Genomic DNA, 4,091 nt, shown 5'->3' with positions numbered 1-4,091 from the left:
GAAGAAGAAAATCTGGATTACCTAGGTGGTCAGGAGAAGGCGTAGCTCTCTGCTGTTTCAGAAGATGTAGTAGAAGATCCTGGGTCTCGAGAATCCCTTAGCACTCAACTAGTGAATGCCTTGGCTACTGCGAAATCTTGTGGAAGTGGCAAATGCCCCTATCCCCTAGATCAGAAGGAGTAATAGTTTGTGGGCTTGGAAGAAAATGACAGAACTACTTTGGCCATGTGGAGGGTATTATTGTTCTTTTTCTTTTATTGTTTGTTTGTTATTTTATTTTATTTTTTAATGGATGTTGTCATTCTTACAAATACTTGATGGAATATTCTTGAAATACATGTAAAACATTTTTATGATTGTGCATCTTGATGTTGACATGGACGGCGGATGCTTCACCGGTACATCCCGGTTCCGGTAAATCTACTTATTCGACTACTGCAAAGTCTCTTTTACCGGAACCGGTATGTACCGGTGGAGTATCCACCACTCATTTTCTTTTAGATGCGTGTGTACGTGCTTCTTTTCACATGTATTGCCTCAGGCTTCCCTTTGTATCTCTCTCATTATGTCAAGTCAGCCTGTCTTGTCTATGCCCCACAACACCATTTTTTTGTCAGAAGGAGAGACAGAGAGTACCATGTGGCATGTGATTTATCCCCGCCTGTTCATTATATTTGGCTTCAAAAATTTAGATGATATATAACTTTTTAACCGAAACTCCATTTTTCAAATTTTCTACATATTTGGAATTCTGGCAACAAGACTTTTAAAACTAGACCAATATCGGATATATTTTTTGAAACAAGATTCACGTATTTCACTCGTTTGAAAAGTGAGACATCCGCCGTTTTGCAAGTGAATTAAATGAAATCTGTTTTTGATACACATGGCACATGTTTCGATGTGAAATACGTGAACCTTGTTATTTAGAATTTTTAAACTTGTTATTTCAAACACACGAAATTTTGATTGTTTCAAAACTGTTTTATAATGAGTGAAACTGGTTATTTCAACCGTCAAAGAACTGATTTCAATTCTTCAAAAAGAATATTTCACTCATTGTGAAAGCTATTTCACTGTCATATTGTATAAAAGACTGAAACTTACTATTTCGAAAGAGTGGCATAAGCAATTTTAACTTTTTACAATGTCATTTCAGTTATTGCGATTCCATTTTCAATCTTCACAATGATTGAAACTGACTATGTCAACCGTCGAAGAACTGATTTCAACTCTTCAAAAGAAGATTTCAATTTTTACAATATCATTTCACTTATTCCAGTTCTAAATTCATATTTCACCATGAGTGAACTGATTATTTCAACCGTCAACGAACTGATTTCAATTATTCAAAAATAAGATTTCAATCCTTTCTAAAACATATTTCACTATAATATTTTGCAAAAGACTGAAACTTAGTATTTTCAAAAATGAATGAAGCGAGCGAAGTTAGTTTTTGAGTGAAATCATATTCTTAAAATGAGTGAAATCAGTTTTTAAACATGCGTGTTTTTTTAAACCAAGTGAAATCTGTTATATGAAACAAGTAAATCAGTTTTTGAAAGGAATGAAATCGGTTTAAAAATATGGGTGAAATATATTTTCAAAAATGCATGAAATCTGTTAATTGAAATGAGTGAATTGCTATTTTGAATCGATTGAAATGATTTTTGGAGATGAGTGAAATTTGTTTTTCAATTTGAGTGAAATATGTTTTTTGAAATCAGCGAAATTGAAAGTAGTTCAAATGTATCCATAATTGATCTTATTCAGAAGGTCTTCTCGCTATGAATTCAAATATATATATAAATTCAAAATTGGGTATTTCATTCAAAAGATATCTATCATCCAAATTTTCACAATAAATCTGGACTAAATTTTCACATGCATGCAACCGGTCTTCTATGGACATTTTCTCTCTCTCCTGACAAAAGCTGACAGTTGCATGCAAATGACCCACATGTATTTCTGCGTATTTTAATTCTGTTTCTTATACATCAAATAAGGGCTCGAATATTCAAAATAACGTCAACGGCCGATGTCTCACCGGTAGCTACCGGTTCCGGTAAAATAACTTATTCGGGTGGACTACCCAGCCTTTTTTTTTTTTTTTGAGAAACACCCAGTCCGACTTCCGATAGAAAGTTGGGCTGGGCCTGCTCGCAAGATCATAAATAAGTTGGCGCACCTCACCGTCGCAGAGCGCAATCCCCCCAATCCCCAAATCTTCTTTTGTGGGCTGCCTGAGGAAGAAACGCCCAGATCCGCAAGGTAGGCTCGCCGAAACTTACCGAAATCTCTAGATTGGGGAGCCGACGGCGGCGGTGATTCGTGACGTGCTCGTCATTTGCAGACCGGCGAGGATCGATGGCAGCGGTTCGATGCCTGGCGAGAAGGCTCGGTGGAACGCTGGCGGCGGCCGCGGAGGGGCGACGCCAACTCGTGCCAAGAAGGTTCGTCAGCGAGGTATCTTTTCTCTCATGATTTATCTCCCGACATCAAGGATGGCAACAGCAAAATTAATATTACTTAGTGCCGTCTCATATACTTTCTTCGTCCGGGTTTATTAAGCTCGCTTTACATCCGCCGTTTCTCTTTACTTCGCATATAGGTCAAACTTTGTAGAATTTTCTAAATTTATGTTTGAAAACATCAATATTTACAATACTAATAAAATTATTATACAATATGAAAAAATAATGGCATAGTGCTAGTGATATTGATTTGGTATTGTGAATGTTGATATATTTTCTACTCCCTTCGATCCATAATATCACTCATCGCTCAAAACAAGAGCTAGATCAATTGGCATCATCATAATTGTTTAACCTGACCTGAACCGAGCATCATCATAATTGTTTAACCTGACCTGAACCGAGCATAATGACCTTTTACTCATCCTTTTAGCAAACTGTTAATTGCAACACAAGAGGTTCGATGGTTGCTGTTTTGATATATTGAATCATCCCCTCTTCTGCTTGCTGCACTTCCTACTAGTCAATGCTTCATTTCCCAAGCACATGCACTGTAGAACTGATGGATTAGCGCAATTGCAGGATCTTGAATTCCTAGCAATGATCCATCCACGTTAACTGATTTCAAGTAGCTCATTTAACAGATCTCTTTATTAGCAACCAAATCAAGCATGCATTGCATATATGTGTTATGTATATATATTGAACCTCAGTTAGTATAGTATCCTTCTTAATTATTTAACAGTTGGAATCAATGCTTATTTAATACTCAATGATATGAAGGAAGCACACTGATCATTATTTGTGTGTATCAATCCAGCATGCTCATGAGATGAAGCAGAAGATGAGGAAGCAGAAGGTGGAGGAGCTGTATGATGCCTTATACAAGCGGGGGGAGATTCCCACCACTAGTCCCTCTGTACAAGCCAGTCAAGAACCCGACCCTCTGTAGGATACAAAACTACATATATTTCTTCCTTAAGTTTCTGTTTGTTTGACAGGTTGGTATATATGATCTTACCTCTTTCTACATGCAGGCGTACTCGGCGTTATGCAATGAGGATTCGGGGTGTGTTTGACTTAGCTGCCAAGATGACGTTAGGCTTTATGCTGGTTGCTTATGCGGTTAGTCCCAAACTGCCCAGAGAAGAGGACACCACCAATAATTGCCCACAATGCGGCTTGAGAACATCAACGACCAGAGAAGGCACCACCAATAATTGAGAACCAAAGATGATGCTATCTTTAATTTGTGATATTGTGTGACATGGTATCATGTAATTATATCTCTTGTCTATTAACTAATTGAGTACAATATACAGTACTCGAACAAATTGTGCAAGGAATCAGGTCTCTGCTACATTGTACTCCCTCCGTCCCAAAATTCTTGTCTTAAATTTGTTTAAATATGGATGTATCAAGTCATGTTTTAGTATTAGATACATCCGTATCTAGACAAATCTAAGACAAGAATTTTGGGACGGAGGGAGTATCATGTAATTATATTTCTTATCTATTAACTAATTGAGTAGAATACAGTACTCGAACAAATTGTGCAAGGAATTGGGTCTCTGCTATTTAACATCTACCGCAATTGTGTAAGGTTGAATTTTGACG

At 37.2% G+C, this 4,091-nt stretch overlaps 1 protein-coding gene across 1 annotated transcript; it reads left to right on the top strand.

Annotated features, from left to right (window-relative positions):
* The first annotated feature begins 2,134 nt into the window (after window positions 1–2,134).
* On the top strand, window positions 2,135–3,816 carry LOC123183329 (uncharacterized). Its single transcript, XM_044596118.1, has 4 exons — window positions 2,135–2,271; window positions 2,354–2,466; window positions 3,295–3,422; window positions 3,512–3,816. The coding sequence occupies exons 2-4, from the start codon at window positions 2,368–2,370 to the stop codon at window positions 3,696–3,698; spliced, it is 414 nt and encodes a 137-aa protein (XP_044452053.1). The 5' UTR covers window positions 2,135–2,271; window positions 2,354–2,367; the 3' UTR covers window positions 3,699–3,816.
* The last annotated feature ends 275 nt before the right edge of the window (window positions 3,817–4,091 follow it).

This window comes from Triticum aestivum, chromosome 1A (assembly GCF_018294505.1).
Source record: "Triticum aestivum cultivar Chinese Spring chromosome 1A, IWGSC CS RefSeq v2.1, whole genome shotgun sequence".
Classification (NCBI taxonomy): Eukaryota; Viridiplantae; Streptophyta; class Magnoliopsida; order Poales; family Poaceae; genus Triticum; species Triticum aestivum.
The sequence above is the reverse complement of the archived record's forward strand: the minus strand, read 5'-3'. Positions and strand labels throughout refer to the sequence as shown.